At 58.6% G+C, this 18,781-nt stretch overlaps 1 protein-coding gene across 1 annotated transcript in view; it reads right to left on the bottom strand.

The window, feature by feature from the left end:
• Positions 1-2,295: 2,295 nt before the first annotated feature.
• The window catches only part of LOC123771346 (uncharacterized), a 23,557-nt gene continuing 7,071 nt past the window's right edge, over positions 2,296-18,781 (bottom strand). The window contains exon 3 of the mRNA XM_045763850.1: positions 2,296-5,359. Coding sequence (XP_045619806.1) covers positions 2,296-5,359 — 3,064 coding nt within the window. The remainder of the gene's footprint in view (positions 5,360-18,781) is intronic.

The raw sequence follows: 18,781 nt of genomic DNA, 5'->3' as shown, positions 1-18,781 counted from the left end.
CGGACCGCAGGCGCGCACGTTCACTACAACCTGGTTGATCCGGTACTTCTCGCAGGAACATGTCTAATTATGTCTTGAAGAACTCCTTTTTTTGTTCCAGTATTGTGTGATTTCTTACACGATTTCTTAAGTTACGATCTATGTGCTCAGCCTCTGATCTTGGGCCAGTCTCGGGCCTTCGTCTTTCCTGCTCAATAAATTATGATTTGGTTGGTAAGGGCCGGCTCAGGCGGCTGTGGGAGAGGTCTTGAAGTAATTTTCTTCCCCGGGGCGGCTGTGGGAGAGGTCCTGAAGTAATTACCTTCCCCGAGGCGGCTGTGGGAGAGGTCTTGAAGTAATTACCTTCCCCGGGGCGGCTGTGGGAGTGGTCTTGAAGTAATTACCTTCCCCGGGGCGGCTGTGGGAGAGGTCTTGAAGTAATTACCTTCCCCGGGGCTGCTGTGGGAGAGGTCTTGAAGTAATTACCTTCCCCGGGCCGGCTGTGGGAGAGGTCTTGAAGTAATTACCTTCCCCGGGGCGGCTGTGAGAGAGGTCTTGAAGTAATTACCTTCCCCGGGGCGGCTGTGGGAGAGGTCTTGAAGTAATTACCTTCCCCGGGGCGGCTGTGGGAGAGGTCTTGAAGTAATTACCTTCCCCGGGGCGGCTGTGGGAGAGGTCTTGAAGTAATTACCTTCCCCGGGGCGGCTGTGAGAGAGGTCTTGAAGTAATTACCTTCCCCGGGGCGGCTGTGGGAGAGGTCTTGAAGTAATTACCTTCCCCGGGGCTGCTGTGGGAGAGGTCTTGAAGTAATTACCTTCCCCGGGGCGGCTGTGGGAGAGGTCTTGAAGTAATTACCTTCCCCGGGGCGGCTGTGGGAGAGGTCTTGAAGTAATTACCTTCCCCGGGGCGGCTGTGGGAGAGGTCTTGAAGTAATTACCTTCCCGAGCGGCTGTGGGAGAGGTCTTGAAGTAATTACCTTCCCCGGGGCGGCTGTGGGAGAGGTCTTGAAGTAATTACCTTCCCCGGGCCGGCTGTGGGAGAGGTCTTGAAGTAATTTTCTTCCCCGGGGCTGCTGTGGGAGAGGTCTTGAAGTAATTACCTTCCCGAGCGGCTCACAGTTGGACCTATGACGGGTGCCTGCGGGCGTCCTCAGGGTCAATATCATTTACTGAAGTCTTCCCTACACTTCCTCTCTAGGAATACAGCTCTCGGTGAAGCTGTACTAAGCAGCTTCCTCTACTCTCTCTCTCTCCTGGCTGCTCATGTGTCGAATACGTCAACAAGTAAATGATGTTTACCATTATTACTGAGTCTTTAATGAAGCGTCTGAAATTCATTTGAATTTGTAAGCTTCTAATTTATTATTATCAAAACGACTGAGTAATGTTTAACCTTTCGCGTCCTGAGGCGTAAACCTTTTTCTCCCACTGACCATAAACCCGCCAGAGAGCCCAGGATGGTGTCAGAAAGCCAGAAATAAATACCGTAGAGTGAGAAGAGAGTGAGAAAGCAAATTTAAAATTATATCTATGATATGTAATGTCTGTCTGTCGCAAGGTTAGAGGTTAGACGTTTGGGGGGACAAGTCTGACCCAATATTTCAGGATGACACATGTGTGGTGGGGGACTGTCAATGGCGAGTCTAGAACGGTTCCCACTGAACCCGTTATAGTGGAGTTAGCACCTATTGCGACTCTTAGTGACTCCTTTGAAATCTGAAATAGTGTTTTTATAGTTTTCAACTGTTCATAATGTGACATTTTCTGGCTGGAGGTGCAGAAAGGGGGAAACAGAGAGAAAGACAGAAACAGAGAGACAGAAAGAGACCCCCAAGCACTGTCGTGTACCTCACTCAGTAGCAAATAAAGCACATCCCAACCCAAGCTACATCGTAGCCACATCAGGAGACAAACAGCAGTGCAGGAACAGGTAATAAAACTGAGGACTGTGGATGACATTCTCACAGAGAAAGACAAGGGGGAAATGACTTGAGATTTTAATAGATCTTAACAACAGAGCAAGTAAAAGTACCTGAATGGAGATAATGGTGCACCAAACAGCACTGTTTGACTTTGAGGAAAGAAGCAGCTGCTGGAATTAAACACGACAAAGACACTTGGACAAGATAAAGTTTCAACATTATTACGAAATGAGGAGCGGTATATTTGCCACTTTCAATGGTGTCAAATAAATAAATGAAAATGGAAACCTTTCAGTAAGATGGAAAACCGTCAGTATAGTTCCAACATGCAAGCTGGGAAACAGACAAGATACTGAACTACAGGATAGTGTTCTTAACTTACTTACCATGCAGTGTTAAGCAACAGAATGGCTGGAAAAGGCTTGTGACGCATCCGTGGAGACCAGGCTTTGTGGAGCATCCGTGGAGACCAGGCTTTGTGGAGCATCCGTGGAGACCAGGCTTTGTGGAGCATCCGTGGAGACCAGGCTTTGTGGTGCATCCGTGGAGACCAGGCTTTGTGGAGCATCCGTGGAGACCAGGCTTTGTGGAGCATCCTTGGAGACCAGGCTTTGTGGAGCATCCGTGGAGACCAGGCTTTGTGGAGCATCCGTGGAGACCAGGCTTTGTGGTGCATCCGTGGAGACCAGGCTTTGTGGTGCATCCGTGGAGACCAGGCTTTGTGGAGCATCCGTGGAGACCAGGCTTTGTGGTGCATCCGTGGAGACCAGGCTTTGTGGAGCATCCGTGGAGACCAGGCTTTGTGGAGCATCCGTGGAGACCAGGCTTTGTGGAGCATCCTTGGAGACCAGGCTTTGTGGAGCATCCGTGGAGACCAGGCTTTGTGGAGCATCCGTGGAGACCAGGCTTTGTGGTGCATCCGTGGAGACCAGGCTTTGTGGTGCATCCGTGGAGACCAGGCTTTGTGGTGCATCCGTGGAGACCAGGCTTTGTGGTGCATCCGTGGAGACCAGGCTTTGTGGTGCATCCGTGGAGACCAGGCTTTGTGGAGCATCCGTGGAGACCAGGCTTTGTGGTGCATCCGTGGAGACCAGGCTTTGTGGTGCATCCGTGGAGACCAGGCTTTGTGGTGCATCCGTGGAGACCAGGCTTTGTGGTGCATCCGTGGAGACCAGGCTTTGTTGTGCATTCTTGGAGACCAGGCTTTGTGGTGCATTCTTGAAGACCAGGCTTTGTTGTGCATCCGTGGAGACCAGGCTTTGTTGTGCATTCTTGGAGACCAGGCTTTGTGGTGCATTCTTGGAGACCAGGCTTTGTGGAGCATCCGTGGAGACCCGGCTTTGTGGAGCATCCGTGGAGACCAGGCTTTGTGGAGCATCCGTGGAGACCAGGCTTTGTGGAGCATCCGTGGAGACCAGGCTTTGTGGAGCATCCTTGGAGACCAGGCTTTGTGGTGCATCCGTGGAGACCAGGCTTTGTGGAGCATCCGTGGAGACCAGGCTTTGTGGAGCATCCGTGGAGACCAGGCTTTGTGGTGCATCCGTGGAGACTAGGCTTTGTGGTGCATCCGTGGAGACCAGGCTTTGTGGAGCATCCGTGGAGACCAGGCTTTGTGGAGCATCCGTGGAGACCAGGCTTTGTGGTGCATCCGTGGAGACCAGGCTTTGTGGTGCATCCGTGGAGACCAGGCTTTGTGGTGCATCCGTGGAGACCAGGCTTTGTTGTGCATTCTTGGAGACCAGGCTTTGTGGTGCATTCTTGGAGACCAGGCTTTGTTGTGCATCCGTGGAGACCAGGCTTTGTTGTGCATTCTTGGAGACCAGGCTTTGTGGTGCATTCTTGGAGACCAGGCTTTGTGGAGCATCCGTGGAGACCAGGCTTTGTGGCGCATCCGTGGAGACCAGGCTTTGTGGTGCATTCTTGGAGACCAGGCTTTGTGGTGCATTCTTGGAGACCAGGCTTTGTGGAGCATCCGTGGAGACCAGGCTTTGTTCTGCATTCTTGGAGACCAGGCTTTGTGGTGCATTCTTGGAGACCAGGCTTTGTTGTGCATCCGTGGAGACCAGGCTTTGTTGTGCATTCTTGGAGACCAGGCTTTGTGGTGCATTCTTGGAGACCAGGCTTTGTGGAGCATCCGTGGAGACTAGGCTTTGTGGCGCATCCGTGGAGACCAGGCTTTGTGGAGCATCCGTGGAGACCAGGCTTTGTGGAGCATCCGTGGAGACCAGGCTTTGTGGTGCATCCTTGGAGACCAGGCTTTGTGGTGCATCCGTGGAGACCAGGCTTTGTGGCGCATCCGTGGAGACCAGGCTTTGTGGAGCATCCGTGGAGACCAGGCTTTGTGGAGCATCCGTGGAGACCCGGCTTTGTGGAGCATCCTTGGAGACCAGGCTTTGTGGTGCATCCTTGGAGACCAGGCTTTGTTGTGCATCCGTGGAGACCAGGCTTTGTGGTGCATCCGTGGAGACCAGGCTTTGTGGCGCATCCGTGGAGACCAGGCTTTGTGGCGCATCCTTGGAGACCAGGCTTTGTGGTGCATCCGTGGAGACCAGGTTTTGTGGTGCATCCGTGGAGACCAGGCTTTGTGGTGCATCCGTGGAGACCAGGCTTTGTGGTGCATCCGTAGAGACCAGGCTTTGTGGAGCATCCGTGGAGACCAGGCTTTGTGGTGCATCCGTGGAGACCAGGCTTTGTGACGCATCCGTGGTGACCAGGCTTTGTGGAGCATCCGTGGTGACCAGGCTTTGTGGTGCATCCGTAGAGACCAGGCTTTGTGGAGCATCCGTGGAGACCAGGCTTTGTGGTGCATCCGTGGAGACCAGGCTTTGTGGTGCATCCGTGGAGACCAGGCTTTGTGGTGCATCCGTAGAGACCAGGCTTTGTGGAGCATCCGTGGAGACCAGGCTTTGTGGTGCATCCGTGGAGACCAGGCTTTGTGGTGCATCCGTGGAGACCAGGCTTTGTGGTGCATCCGTGGAGACCAGGCTTTGTGGAGCATCCGTGGAGACCAGGCTTTGTGGTGCATCCGTGGAGACCAGGCTTTGTGGTGCATCCGTAGAGACCAGGCTTTGTGGAGCATCCGTGGAGACCAGGCTTTGTGGTGCATCCGTGGAGACCAGGCTTTGTGGTGCATCCGTGGAGACCAGCCTTTGTGGTGCATCCGTAGAGACCAGGCTTTGTGGAGCATCCGTGGAGACCAGGCTTTGTGGTGCATCCGTGGAGACCAGGCTTTGTGACGCATCCGTGGTGACCAGGCTTTGTGGAGCATCCGTGGTGACCAGGCTTTGTGGTGCATCCGTGGTGACCAGGCTTTGTGACGCATCCGTGGTGACCAGGCTTTGTGACGCATCCGTGGAGACCAGGCTTTGTGACGCCTCCGTGGAGACCAGGCTTTGTGGTGCATCCGTGGAGACCAGGCTTTGTGGTGCATTCTTGGAGACCAGGCTTTGTGGTGCATCACTAGCACACCGTCAGTGATGGTAAATCTTGCCTCATAAATTGAATAGACAATTCTATAAACGGCTGACAGAAATCTGACGTGGCAAACTGCATATTTCTAGACTGTCAGAGAGTCTTCGATATAGTACCCGACTTGAGACTAATTCGCAGGTTGGAGAAGCAGGCCGGAGGGAACAGGTAGGAGGCCCAGAGGACAGGGTAGTTAAGGAACATACAGCAGAGTCACTCAAAAAGAAGAGAGCTCAAAGGGACGAGATGCCACCAAAAAGTCTCACGAGAAATAGTACTTATCTTGAAAATATCTTGAGATGATTTCGGGGCTTTAGTGTCCCCGCGGCCCGGTCCTCGACCAGGCCTCCACCCCCAGGAAGCAGCCCGTGACAGCTGACTAACTCCCAGGTACCTATTTACTGCTAGGTAACAGGGGCATTCAGGGTGAAAGAAACTTTGCCCATTTGTTTCTGCCTCGTGCGGGAATCGAACCCGCGCCACAGAATTACGAGTCCTGCGCGCTATCCACCAGGCTACGAGGCCCCATCCAACCCTTGAACCCTTGAATACTAGAACCCTTCCAGTTCCAAGTATTTAGAAATAGTCTTCAAGATAGAATAATTTCTCTTTATGTTTGCTGATAACGCCAAAATTATGACCTGGACTAACGGAAGGAATGGTCCAACAAATGGCTACAAGAGCTCAACTCATGCAAATGTACAGCAATGAAAAAGGTGTAGGGAAGCGAAGGTACCAAATGCCAGATGAAATCTTTTAGGAATGAAACGGAGAGAAAAACCCAGTTGTTGGTATCCCACCTAATGTCTCTTGGACCATCAGCGTATAATATCATGAGCGCGTATGCCAGTTTGGGCGACATTAGAGCTTCCTTAAATATTTGAGTATATAATCATTCACGATCTTATATACCACATATGCCAGACAATCCTGGGAATATGTAGCGGCAGCGCGGAGCCTTTATGTAGTTAAACACAAAATGAAATTGGAACAAATTGAGAAGTGTGCCACCAAACTAGTCCCATAGCTACGAGGTATTAGTTACGAGGTCAGGCTTCAGCCTCACCTCGCCGGAAGTTAGTTTGGACATGTTTGCCACATACACAATCCTCAGGGGAAAGATAGGACACTATATACCAAGAGTGGTACTCACACATGGCGACACAGGACACATCTGAGTACCCAAATATGCCACAGAGATTAAAATAAATTGGTCCAGTGTTAGAGAAATAAACTCATTGTACAGTACACGTCATTATACCAGTGTTTACGTGCAGTACTGTTTTGTGACTTTTATGTAATTAATGTACTGTAACGTTATGTAATTTACCCAGTTGTGAAAAAAGTTTCCGAGTTAATGTGATTTGCTGATGGAGGCTCTGTTGACAGTGTCATATATAGACCTGAGACAGCCAATAGGGTCAGGAAACCTAACAACAATTGACTAACAGTTGAGAGGCGGGACCAATGAGCTGAAGCTTAACCCCTCGCAAACACTATTAGGTAACTACTTACCACAACTCTGACACATGACTTTGAGTCACTCAAGACCGAGACACACTTAGTCATGTCCGCTAAGTGGGCTGATGAAGTTTACTTAAGAGTCAGCTGTAGAGAGGTTTGTCAGTAAGAACATTGAACAGAATCTTGAGTTGATTTCAGGGCTTTGTTTTTTGTGTCCCCGCGGCCCGGTCCTTGACCAGGCCTCCACCCCCAGGAAGCAGCCCGTGACAGCTGACTAACACCCACGTACCTGTTTACTGCTAGGTAACAGGGGCATTCAGGGTGAAAGAAACTTTGCCCATTTGTTTCTACCTCGTGCGGGAATCGAACCCGCGCCACAGAATTACGAGTCCTGCGCGCTATCCACCAGGCTACGAGGCCCCCCACCCCCCAGAGGCTGAATGTTATGTCAGCAAAATGGGCTGATGTCGTGGAGGTGATACGTCAGCCACATGGGCTAACGTCGGTACTTGTTACATAAACTATACATTGATAGATCGTTGACCAGATCACACACTAGAAGGTGAAGGGAAAATGACGTTTCGGTCCGTCCTGGACCATTCTCTAGTCGATCGACTTGAGAATGGTCCAGGACGGAGCGAAACGTCGTCGTCCCTTCACCTTCTAGTGTGTGGTCTGGTCAACATACTTCAGCCACGTTATTGTGACTCCTCGCCTGCATTGTTGGAGTGAATAACGCCTGCTGAGCGGGATGCGGTTGCCGACATTACAGGCTCCTCAGTCTCAATGAATAACGTTTCCTGTTCCTTACCAACCGGAACAGTTTCGTATCAGCAGTGTTCCTTATAGTGGCTTTTGGGTCCCTGTTTATCCTAGCGGGAAGGAGGTTCCCGCCTCAGTCTGTCATCAATCAGCACAAGAGAGAGGCAGTTCTTGTACCTTGCTTGTGGCGTGGCCAGAGGTTAGGTTAGACTAGAATGAGTTAGCTTTGGAGAGGATAAGGCTGGTGGAGCCTTACATGTGTAGCTAGCATGGAGGTAGGATAAGAGGCGCTGTGCTTAACAATGTAACAGTGTTTTATCCACGACTTGGATCATTTCTGTTAGGTTAAGCACCAGTAAATGGATTGGTAATTATGGACAGAACATCACATACATCATCTGCTACACCTGTGAGGCTTACTGTCCCGGACAATGCTATACCGTACCTGCTAAGACCAGAATACAGTGCACGACAATGCACACGTCGACTTTAACAGAGAGATTAGTAACTGCATGTGTGTGTGTTATCAAATTTTGTTGTTATCATTGTTTCATCCCCATTGTCTGGCTCTCTGAGGCTCTCTCTCCCCACTGTGGCTGACACAGGGAAGGGCAGCCCTCACTACTGTGGCTGACACAGGGGAGGGCTGCCCTCACTACTGTGGCTGATACAGGGGAGGGCTGCCCTCACTACTGTGGCTGATACAGGGGAGGGCAGCCCTCACTACTGTGGCTGACACAGGGGAGGGCTGCCCTCACTACTGTGGCTGACACAGGGGTGGGCAGCCCTCACTACTGTGGCTGACACAGGGGAGGGCAGCCCTCACTACTGTGGCTGACACAGGGGAGGGCTGCCCTCACTACTGTGGCTGACACAGGGGAGGGCTGCCCTCACTACTGTGGCTGATACAGGGGAGGGCAGCCCTCACTACTGTGGCTGACACAGGGGAGGGCTGCCCTCACTACTGTGGCTGACACAGGGGTGGGCAGCCCTCACTACTGTGGCTGACACAGGGGAGGGCAGCCCTCACTACTGTGGCTGACACAGGGGTGGGCTGCCCTCCCTACTGTGGCTGACACAGGGGAGGGCAGCCCTCACTACTGTGGCTGACACAGGGGAGGGCTGCCCTCACTACTGTGGCTGACACAGGGGAGGGCAGCCCTCACTACTGTGGCTGACACAGGGGAGGGCAGCCCTCACTACTGTGGCTGACACAGGGGAGGGCTGCCCTCACTACTGTGGCTGACACAGGGGAGGGCAGCCCTCACTACTATGGCTGACACAGGGGAGGGCAGCCCTCACTACTGTGGCTGACACAGTGGAGGGCAGCCCTCACTACTGTGGCTGACACAGGGGAGGGCAGCCCTCACTACTGTGGCTGACACAGGGGAGGGCTGCCCTCACTACTGTGGCTGACACAGGGGAGGGCAGCCCTCACTACTGTGGCTGACACAGGGGAGGGCAGCCCTCACTACTGTGGCTGACACAGGGGAGGGCAGCCCTCACTACTGTGGCTGACACAGGGGAGGGCAGCCCTCACTACTGTGGCTGACACAGGGGAGGGCAGCCCTCACTACTGTGGCTGACACAGGGGAGGGCTGCCCTCACTTCTGTGGCTGACACAGGGGAGGGCAGCCCTCACTACTGTGGCTGACACAGGGGAGGGCAGCCCTCACTACTGTGGCTGACACAGGGGTGGGCTGCCCTCCCTACTGTGACTGACACAGGGGTGGGCTGCCCTCCCTACTGTGACTGACACAGGGGTGGGCTGCCCTCCCTACTGTGGCTGACACAGGGGAGGGCAGCCCTCACTACTGTGGCTGACACAGGGAAGGGCTGTCCTCCCTACTGTGGTTGACACAGGGAAGAGTAGCCCTCACTACTGTGGCTGACACAGGGGTGGGCAGCCCTCCCTACTGTGGCTGACACAGGGGTGGGCTGCCCTCCCTACTGTGGCTGACACAGGGGTGGGCAGCCCTCCCTACTGTGGCTGACACAGGGGAGGGCAGCCCTCACTACTGTGGCTGACACAGGGGTGGGCAGCCCTCCCTACTGTGGCTGACACAGGGGTGGGCAGCCCTCCCTACTGTGGCTGACACAGGGGAGGACAGCCCTCCCTACTGTGGCTGACACAGGGGAGGGCAGCCCTCCCTACTGTGGCTGACACAGGGGTGGGCAGCCCTCCCTACTGTGGCTGACACAGGGGAGGGCTGCCCTCACTACTGTGGCTGACACAGGGAAGGACAGCCCTCACTCCTGTGGCTGACACAGGGGAGGGCAGCCCTCACTACTGTGGCTGACACAGGGAAGGGCAGCCCTCACTACTGTGGCTGACACAGGGGAGGGCAGCCCTCACTACTGTGGCTGACACAGGGAAGGGTTTTGACGCAGGGAAGGGGGCTGACGCAGGGAAGGGGGCTGACACAGGGAAGGGGGCTGACACAGGGAACGGGGATGACACAGGGAAGGGGGCTAACACAGGGAAGGGGGTGACACAGGGAAAAGGGGCTGACACAGGGAAGGGGGCTGACTCAGGGAAAAGGGCTGACACAGGGAAGGGGGCTGACACAGGGAAGGGGCTGACACAGGGAAGGGGGCTGACTCAGGGAAGGGGCTGACACAGGGAAGGGGGCTGACACAGGGAAGGGGGCTGACACAGGGAAGGGGGCTGACACAGGGAAGGGGCTGACACAGGGAAGGGGGCTGATTCAGGGAATGGGCTGACACAGGGTAGGGGGCTGACACAGGGAAGGGGGCTGACACAGGGAAGGGGGCTGACACAGGGAAGGGGGCTGACACAGGGAAGGGGGCTGACTCAGGGAAGGGGCTGACACAGGGAAGGGGGCTGACACAGGGAAGGGGGCTGACACAGGGAAAGGGGCTGACACAGGGAAGGGGCTGACACAGGGAAGGGGTCTGACTCAGGGAAGGGGCTGACACAGGGAAGGGGCTAACACAGGGAAGGGGGCTCACACAGGGAAGGGGGCTCACACAGGGAAGGGGGCTGACACAGGGAAGGGGCTGACACAGAGAAGGGGGCTGACACAGGGAAGGAGGTTGACACAGAGAAGGGGTTAACACAGGGAAGGGGCTGACACAGGGAAGGGGGCTGACACAGGAAAGGGGGCTGACACAGCTAAGGGGGCTGACACAGGGAAATGGCTGACACAGAGAAGGGGGCTGACACAGGGAAGGGGGTTGACAAAGGGAAGGGGCTGACACAGAGAAGGGGGCTGACACAGGGAAGGGGGTTGACAAAGGGAAGGGGCTGACACAGGGAAGGGGGCTGATTCAGGGAATGGGCTGACACAGGGTAGGGGGCTGACACAGGGAAGGGGGCTGACACAGGGAAGGGGGCTGACACAGGGAAGGGGGCTGACTCAGGGAAGGGGCTGACACAGGGAAGGGGGCTGACACAGGGAAGGGGGCTGACACTGGGAAAGGGGCTGACACAGGGAAGGGGCTGACAAAGGGAAGGGGTCTGACTCAGGGAAGGGGCTGACACAGGGAAGGGGCTGACACAGGGAAGGGGGCTCACACATGGAAGGGGGCTCACACAGGGAAGGGGGCTGACACAGGGAAGGGGCTGACACAGAGAAGGGGGCTGACACAGGGAAGGGGGTTGACACAGAGAAGGGGTTAACACAGGGAAGGGGCTGACACAGGGAAGGGAGCTGACACAGGAAAGGGGGCCGACACAGCTAAGGGGGCTGACACAGGGAAGGGGCTGACACAGAGAAGGGGGCTGACACAGGGAAGGGGGTTGACACAGAGAAGGGGCTGACACAGGAAGGGGGCTGACAAAGGGAAGGGGCTGACACAGGGAAGGGGCTGACACAGGGAAGAGGGCTGACACAGGGAAGGGGGCTGAAACAGGGAAGGGGGGCTGACACAGGGAAGGGGGCTGACACAGGGAAGGGGGTTGACACAGGGAAGGGGGCTGACACAGGGAAGGGGCTGACACAGGGAAGGGGGCTGACACAGGAAAGGGGACTGACACAGTGAAGGGGCTGACACAGCGAAGGGGGCTGACACAGGGAAGGTGGCTGACACATGGAAGGTGGCTGACACAGGGAAGGGGCTGACACAGGGAAGGGGGCTGACACAGGGACGGGGGCTGACACAGGGACGGGGGCTGACACAGGGAAGGGGCTGACACAGGGAAGGGGGCTGACACAGGGAAGGGTGCTGACACAGGGAAGGGAGCTGACACAGGGAAGGGGGCTGACACAGGGAAGGGGCTGACACAGGGAAGGGGGCTGACACATGGATGGGGGCTGACACAGGAAAGGGGGCTGACACAGGGAAGCGGGCTGACACAGTGAAGGGGCTGACACAGGGAAGGGGCTGACACAGGGAAGGGGGGCTGACACAGGGAAGGGGCTGACACAGGGAAGGGGCTGACACAGGGAAGGGGGCTGACACAGGGAAGGGGGGCTGACACAGGGAAGGGGCTGACACAGGGAAGGGGCTGACACAGAGAAAGGGGCTGACACAGTGAAGGGGGCTGACACAGTGAAGGGGGCTGACACATGGAAGAGGGCTGACACATGAAAGGGGGCTGACACATTGAAGGGGGCTGACACAGGGAAGGGGGCTGACACAGGGAAGGGGGCTGACACAGGGAAGAGGCTGACACAGTGAAGTGGGCTGACACTGGGAAGGGGGCTGACACTGGGAAGAGGGCTGACACAGGGAAGGGGGCTGACACAGGGTAGGGGGCTGACACAGGGAAGGGGGCTGACACAGGGAAGGGGCTGACATAGGGAAGTGACTGACACAGGGAAGGGGGGCTGACACAGGGAAGGGGCTGACACAGGGAAGGGACTGACACAGGGAAGGGGCTGACACAGGTAAGGGGCTGACACAGGGATGGGGGCTGACACTGCGAAGGGGCTGACGCTGGGAAGGGGGCTGACACAGGGAAGGGGCTGACACTGGGAAGGGGCTGACACAGGGAAGGGAGCTGACACAGGGAAGGGGGCTGACACAGGGAAGGGGGCTGACACAGGGAAGGGGCTGACTCAGGGAAGGGGCTGACACAGGGAATGGGCTGACACAGGGAAGGGGGCTGACACAGGGAAGGTGGCTGACACAGGGAAGGGGCTGACACAGGGAAGGGGCTGACACAGGGAAGGGGGCTGACACAGGGAAGGGGGCTGACACAGAGATGGGGGCTGACACAGGAAAAGGGGCTGAAACAGGGATGGGGGCTGACACAGGGAAGGGGGCTGACACAGGGATGGGGGCTGACACAGGGAAGGGGGCTGACACAGGGATGGGGGCTGACACAGGGAAGGGGGCTGACACAGGGAAGGGGGCTAACACATGGATGGGGGCTGACACAGGGAAAGGGGCTGACACATGGATGGGGGCTGACACAGGGAATGGGCTGACACAGGGATGGGGGCTGACACAGGGAAGGGGGCTGACACAGGGATGGGGGCTGACACAGGGAAGGGGGCTGACACTGGGAAGGGGGCTGACACAGGGAAGGGGCTGACACTGGGAAGGGGGCTGACACAAAATAAGGGGCTGACACAGGGAAGGAGCTGACACTGGGAAGGGGCTGACACAAGGAAGGGGGTCTGACACAGGGAAGGGGACTGACACAAGGAAGGGGGCTGACACAGGGAAGGGGCTGACACAGGGAAGGGGGCTGACACAGGGAAGGGGGCTGACACAGGGAAGGGGCTGACACAAGGAAGGGGGCTGACACAGGGAAGGGGCTAACACTGGGAAGGGGGGCTGACACAAGGAAAGGGGCTGACACAGGGAAGGGGCTGACACAGGGAAGGGGCTGACACAGGGAAGGGGGCTGACACAGGGATGGGGCTGACACTGGGAAAGGGGCTGACACAGGGAAGGGGGCTGACACAGGGAAGGGGCTGACACTGGGAAGGGGGCTGACACAAGGAAGGTGGCTGACACAGGGAAGGGGGCTGACACAGGGATGGGGGCTGACACAGGGAAGGGGTTTGACACAGGGATGGGAGCTGACACAGGGAAGGGGGCTGACACAGGGAAGGGGCGGACACTGGGAAGGGGCTGACACAGGGGTGGGGGCTGACACAGGGAAAGGGGCTGACACAGGGATGGGGGCTGACACAGGGAAGGGGGCTGACACAGGGATGGGGGCTGACACAGGGAAGGGGGCTGACACAGGGATGGGGGCTGACACAGGGAAGGGGGCTGACACAGGGAAGAGGGCTGACACAGGGAAGGGGGCTGACACAGGGAAGGGGGCTGACACAGGGAAGGGGGCTGACACAGGGAAGGGGGCTGACACAGGGAAGGGGGCTGACACAGGGAAGGGGCTGACACAGGGAAGGGGGCTGACACAGGGAAGGGGGCTGACACAGGGAAGGGGCTGACACTGGGAAGGGGCTGACACTAGGAAGGGGCTGACACTGGGAAGGGGGCTGACACAGGGAAGGGGGCTGACACAGGGAAGGGGGCTGACACAGGGAAGGGGCTGACACAGGGAAGGGGCTGACACTGGGAAGGGGGCTGACACAGGGAAGGGGGCTGACACAGGGAAGGGGCTGACACAGGGAAGGGGGCTGACACAGGGAAGGGGGCTGACACAGGGAAGGGGCTGACACAGGGAAGGGGGCTGACACAGGGAAGGGGGCTGACACAGGGAAGGGGCTGACACTGGGAAGGGGCTGACACTGGGAAGGGGGCTGACACAGGGAAGGGGCTGACACTGGGAAGAGGGCTGACACAGGGAAGGGGCTGACACAGGGAAGGGGCTGACACAGGGAAGGGGCTGACACAGGGAAGGGGCTGATACAGGGAAGGGGCTGACACAGGGAAGGGGCTGACACAGGGAAGGGGCTGACACAGGGAAGGGGCTGACACAGGGAAGGGGCTGACACAGGGAAGGGGGCTGACACAGGGAAGGGGCTGACACAGGGAAGGGGGCTGACACAGGGAAGGGGCTGACACAGGGAAGGGGGCTGACACAGGGAAGGGGCTGACACAAGGAAGGGGCTGAAACAGGGAAGGGGGCTGACACAGGGAAGGGGCTGACACAGGGAAGGGGCTGACACAGGGGAGGGGGCTGACACAGGGAAGGGGCTGACACAGGGAAGGGGCTGACACAGGGGAGGGGGCTGACACAGGGAAGGGGCTGACACAGGGAAGGGGCTGACACAGGGAAGGGGCTGACACAGGGAAGGGGCTGACACAGGGAAGGGGCTGACACAGGCGAAGGGGGCTGACACAGGGAAGGGGCTGACACAGGGAAGGGGCTGACCAGCAGGGGAAGGGGGCTGACACAGGGAAGGGGGCTGACACAGTGGAAGGGGCTGGACACAGGAAGGGGCTGACACAGGGAAGGGCTGACACAGGGAAGGGGCTGACACAGGGAAGGGGGCTGACACAGGGGGAAGGGGGCTGGACACAGGGAAGGGGCTGACACAGGGAAGGGGCTGACACAGGGAAGGGGGCTGACACAGGGAAGGGGCTGACACAGGAAGGGGGCTGACACAGGGAAGGGGCTGACACAGGGAAGGGGCTGACACAGGGAAGGGGCTGACACAGGGAAGGGGCTGACACAGGGAAGGGGCTGACACAGGGAAGGGGGCTGACACAGGGAAGGGGCTGACACAGGGAAGGGGCTGACACAGGGAAGGGGGCTGACACAGGGAAGGGGCTGACACAGGGAAGGGGCTGACACAGGGAAGGGGCTGACACAGGGAAGGGGCTGACACAGGGAAGGGGCTGACACAGGGAAGGGGCTGACACAGGGAAGGGGCTGACACAGGAAGGGGCTGACACAGGGAAGGGGCTGACACAGGGAAGGGGCTGACACAGGGAAGGGGGCTGACACAGGGAAGGGGGCTGACACAGGGAAGGGGCTGACACAGGGAAGGGGCTGACACAGGGAAGGGGCTGACACAGGGAAGGGGCTGACACAGGGAAGGGGCTGACACAGGGAAGGGGCTGACACAGGGAAGGGGCTGACACAGGGAAGGGGCTGACACAGGGAAGGGGGCTGACACAGGGAAGGGGCTGACACAGGGAAGGGGCTGACACAGGGAAGGGGGCTGACACAGGGAAGGGGCTGACACAGGGAAGGGGGCTGACACAGGGAAGGGGGCTGACACAGGGAAGGGGGCTGACACAGGGAAGGGGGCTGACAACAGGGAAGGGGGCTGACACAGGGAAGGGGCTGACACAGGGAAGGGGGCTGACACAGGGAAGGGCTGACACAGGGAAGGGGGCTGACACAGGGAAGGGGCTGACACAGGGAAGGGGCTGACACATGGGAAGGGGCTGACACAGGGAAGGGGCTGACACAGGGAAGGGGCTGACACAGGGAAGGGGCTGACACAGGGAATGGGCTGACACAGGGGAAGGGGCTGACACAGGAAGGGGCTGACACAGGGAAGGGGCTGACACAGGGAAGGGGCGGACACAGGGAAGGGCTGACACGGGAAGGGGCTGACACAGGGAAGGGGCTGACACAGGGAAGGGGGCTGACACAGGGAAGGGGGCTGACACAGGGGAAGGGGGCTGACACAGGGAAGGGGGCTGACACAGGGAAGGGGCTGACACAGGGAAGGGGCTGACACAGGGAAAGGGGCTGACACAGGAAGGGGCTGACACAGGGAAGGGGCTGACACAGGGAAGGGGGCTGACACAGGGAAGGGGGCTGACACAGGGAAGGGGGCTGACACAGGGAAGGGGCTGACACAGGGAAGGGGCTGACACAGGGAAGGGGGCTGACACAGGGAAGGGGCTGACACAGGGAAGGGGGCTGACACAGGGAAGGGGCTGACACAGGGAAGGGGCTGGACACAGGGAAGGGGCTGACACAGGGAAGGGGCTGACACAGGGAAGGGGGCTGACACAGGGAAGGGGCTGACACAGGGAAGGGGCTGACACAGGAAGGGGGCTGACACAGGGAAGGGGCTGACACAGGGAAGGGGCTGACACAGGGAAGGGGCTGACACAGGGAAGGGGCTGACACAGGGAAGGGGCTGACACAGGGAAGGGGGCTGACACAGGGAAGGGGCTGACACAGGGAAGGGGGCTGACACAGGGAAGGGGCTGACACAGGGAAGGGGGCTGACACAGGGAAGGGGCTGACACAGGGAAGGGGGCTGACACAGGGAAGGGGCTGACACAGGGAAGGGGCTGACACAGGGAAGGGGCTGACACAGGGAAGGGGGCTGACACAGGGAAGGGGGCTGACACAGGGAAGGGGCTGACACAGGGAAGGGGGCTGACACAGGGAAGGGGCTGACACAGGGAAGGGGCTGACACAGGGAAGGGGGCTGACACAGGGAAGGGGCTGACACAGGGAAGGGGGCTGACACAGGGAAGGGGCTGACACAGGGAAGGGGCTGACACAGGGAAGGGGCTGACACAGGGAAGGGGCTGACACAGGGAAGGGGCTGACACAGGGAAGGGGCTGACACAGGGAAGGGGGCTGACACAGGGAAGGGGGCTGACACAGGGAAGGGGCTGACACAGGGAAGGGGCTGACACAGGGAAGGGGGCTGACACAGGGAAGGGGGCTGACACAGGGAAGGGGGCTGACACAGGGAAGGGGCTGACACAGGGAAGGGGCTGACACAGGGAAGGGGCTGACACAGGGAAGGGGCTGACACAGGGAAGGGGGCTGACACAGGGAAGGGGGCTGACACAGGGAAGGGGGCTGACACAGGGAAGGGGGCTGACACAGGGAAGGGGCTGACACAGGAAGGGGCTGACACAGGGAAGGGGCTGACACAGGGAAGGGGGCTGACACAGGGAAGGGGGCTGACACAGGGAAGGGGCTGACACAGGGAAGGGGCTGACACAGGGAAGGGGCTGACACAGGGAAGGGGCTGACACAGGGAAGGGGCTGACACAGGGAAGGGGCTGACACAGGGAAGGGGCTGACACAGGGAAGGGGGCTGACACAGGGAAGGGGCTGACACAGGGAAGGGGCTGACACAGGGAAGGGGCTGACACAGGGAAGGGGCTGACACAGGGAAGGGGGCTGACACAGGGAAGGGGCTGACACAGGGAAGGGGCTGACACAGGGAAGGGGCTGACACAGGAAGGGGGCTGACACAGGGAAGGGGCTGACACAGGGAAGGGGCTGACACAGGGAAGGGGCTGACACAGGGAAGGGGCTGACACAGGGAAGGGGCTGACACAGGGAAGGGGCTGACACAGGGAAGGGGCTGACACAGGGAAGGGGCTGACACAGGGAAGGGGCTGACACAGGGAAGGGGCTGACACAGGGAAGGGGCTGACACAGGGAAGGGGCTGACACAGGGAAGGGGCTGACACAGGGAAGGGGCTGACACAGGGAAGGGGCTGACACAGGGAAGGGGGCTGACACAGGGAAGGGGCTGACACAGGGAAGGGGCTGACACAGGGAAGGGGCTGACACAGGGAAGGGGCTGACACAGGGAAGGGGCTGACACAGGGAAGGGGCTGACACAGGGAAGGGGCTGACACAGGGAAGGGGCTGACACAGGGAAGGGGCTGACACAGGGAAGGGGCTGACACAGGGAAGGGGGCTGACACAGGGAAGGGGCTGACACAGGGAAGGGGGCTGACACAGGGAAGGGGCTGACACAGGGAAGGGGGCTGACACAGGGAAGGGGCTGACACAGGGAAGGGGCTGACACAGGGAAGGGGCTGACACAGGGAAGGGGCTGACACAGGGAAGGGGCTGACACAGGGAAGGGGGCTGGACACAGAGGAAGGGGCTGACACAGGGAAGGGGCTGACACAGGGAAGGGGCTGACACAGGGAAGGGGCTGACACAGGGAAGGGGGCTGACACAGGGAAGGGGGCTGACACAGGGGAAGGGGCTGACACAGGGAAGGGGCTGACACAGGGAAGGGGCTGACACAGGGAAGGGGGCTGACACAGGGAAGGGGGCGGACACAGGGAAGGGGCTGACACAGGGAAGGGGGCTGACACAGGGAAGGGGCTGACACAGGGAAGGGGCTGACACAGGGAAGGGGCTGACACAGGGAAGGGGCTGACACAGGGAAGGGGCTGACACAGGGAAGGGGCTGACACAGGGAAGGGGCTGACACAGGGAAGGGGGCTGACACAGGGAAGGGGCTGACACAGGGAAGGGGCTGACACAGGGAAGGGGGCTGACACAGGGAAGGGGGCTGACACAGGGAAGGGGCTGACACAGGGAAGGGGCTGACAACAGGGAAGGGG

This window comes from Procambarus clarkii, chromosome 54 (assembly GCF_040958095.1).
Source record: "Procambarus clarkii isolate CNS0578487 chromosome 54, FALCON_Pclarkii_2.0, whole genome shotgun sequence".
NCBI classification, from domain to species: Eukaryota; Metazoa; Arthropoda; class Malacostraca; order Decapoda; family Cambaridae; genus Procambarus; species Procambarus clarkii.
The sequence above is the reverse complement of the archived record's forward strand: the minus strand, read 5'-3'. Positions and strand labels throughout refer to the sequence as shown.